Source organism: Aplysia californica, unplaced genomic scaffold (assembly GCF_000002075.1).
Source record: "Aplysia californica isolate F4 #8 unplaced genomic scaffold, AplCal3.0 scaffold00345, whole genome shotgun sequence".
NCBI classification, from domain to species: Eukaryota; Metazoa; Mollusca; class Gastropoda; order Aplysiida; family Aplysiidae; genus Aplysia; species Aplysia californica.
This window is the reverse complement of record NW_004797615.1, coordinates 571531-573139: the sequence shown is the minus strand read 5'-3', so window position 1 is coordinate 573139 and position 1609 is coordinate 571531. Positions and strand designations below refer to the sequence as shown.

General features: G+C 43.3%; 1 protein-coding gene across 1 annotated transcript in view; it reads left to right on the top strand.

Annotated features, from left to right (window-relative positions):
* Positions 1-204: 204 nt before the first annotated feature.
* The window catches only part of LOC101855353, a 3790-nt gene continuing 2385 nt past the window's right edge, over positions 205-1609 (top strand). Inside the window, exon 1 of the mRNA XM_013085106.2 lies at positions 205-324. Coding sequence (XP_012940560.2) covers positions 256-324 — 69 coding nt within the window. The 5' untranslated portion in view covers positions 205-255. The remainder of the gene's footprint in view (positions 325-1609) is intronic.

Below are 1609 nucleotides of genomic sequence, written 5' to 3'. Positions count from 1 at the left end.
CCTGCAGAAGCCCTGGGGGAAGGCTACTTACGCGATTTTCATATTTGGCTCGTTGCTTTCGGCACAGCGCTCCATATCAAAGCGTGTTAACGTGATATTATTGCGTTCACTCCTTTGCGCCTCGTTGTCCACGCGTTCGAAGATATTAATTTAGCATTTAAAGGTTGATAGGTGCTCTAAACCTATACTAATGTACATTTTTTCATTTTTCCAGGAGCCCTGTATCTAAGAGTCGGAGTGTTGCTCAACGAGGCAATGGCCACCAGCCCATTCGCCTGTATCTTCCACTTCAGCTGCCTCATCTTTGGCGGTGTGGGCATGCAGGTATTGATAATAAACAACAACATATAGATTGTTCGAAGAGTTTATTTCATGTTGGTTTTCTACCACCCCAATAGATACAATTTAGTCAGTTTAAAAGACAGGTTTTGTCCCTGCCTGTTGAGGGACAACCCTGGCTCAAAAGGATACAACGTCCGAGCAGAAAGACCGAGATACTTGACAAACATTATCCCCACAAGAGAATCAAACTGGGGTGCTCTGCCTGCGATGGACGGCGAAGTGCCTGATCGCTGTACCACAGACACTAGTGGTAAAATTAAGATATACAGTCTGGGAGGCATCAATGAAATGGCTCTTGTGTTGCATTGCAGGGTTTATCATCATTGTCAGCATCAACATCATTACCATCATCATCATCACCAACATCACCATCATCACCATCATGGATTGCTGAGAATTGCCACAGTAGAACCAATGCCCTGATCTTGACTGACAGCCAGTCCAACTACAAGGGACTGCTAGGCAACAGCTCAAACATAAATGTTTGCTCCGCAAGTTCAGTGAAACCACAGCCACAATTTTAAAAATCCAGTGGATTCCAAGCCACGTTGGAATGGAAGGGAATGAGGCTGCCAATGAAGCCAGAGAGATTGAAGGAGACAGACGACGAACAACATACAGAGGAGTCTTTCCAATGACCAAGAGGGAAATCAGAGACCCACCAAGCAGAGCTAAGTACCAGCACATGAAAGATGTGTATTCTGGGTACTCCAAAAAGCAAGAACAAAATATCACATGTCGCTGGGACCAGGTTGCGCTAGCGAGACTGCGGCCGGACCATCATTGGAGCTTGAGAGGGTATAAGAACTTTGTGAATGAAGAGCTCAGCCTACGTTGCCAAAGATGCAGCCATGAAAAGGAGGACGTCAAATATGTTTGTATGTCCAGGAATAATGAAATTCGAAAGTAGTTATTTGTACGAGAGGAGGTGCTTCTAAGTATAATGACAATGGAGCCGAAAAAGAGCCTCGCTCTCGCTCGAAGATTTCTTCGTAGAGTCCAACAGGCCCATTAAGGAAACAAAAAAAAAATCACCATTATCATTATTATCGTCATCATCAGTGTGTCTGTAACAAAACAAACAAACAAAGCATAATATGGAGACTTGAGTATTTCTGGGTTGAAATTTTATGACATTTCCAAAATACGTTCGACGTTTCGACCTTTTGGGCTTCTTTAAAAGCGGGATAAAATCATCATCATCATCATCATCTTCATCATCATCATCATCATCATCATCATCATCATCATCATCATCATCATCATC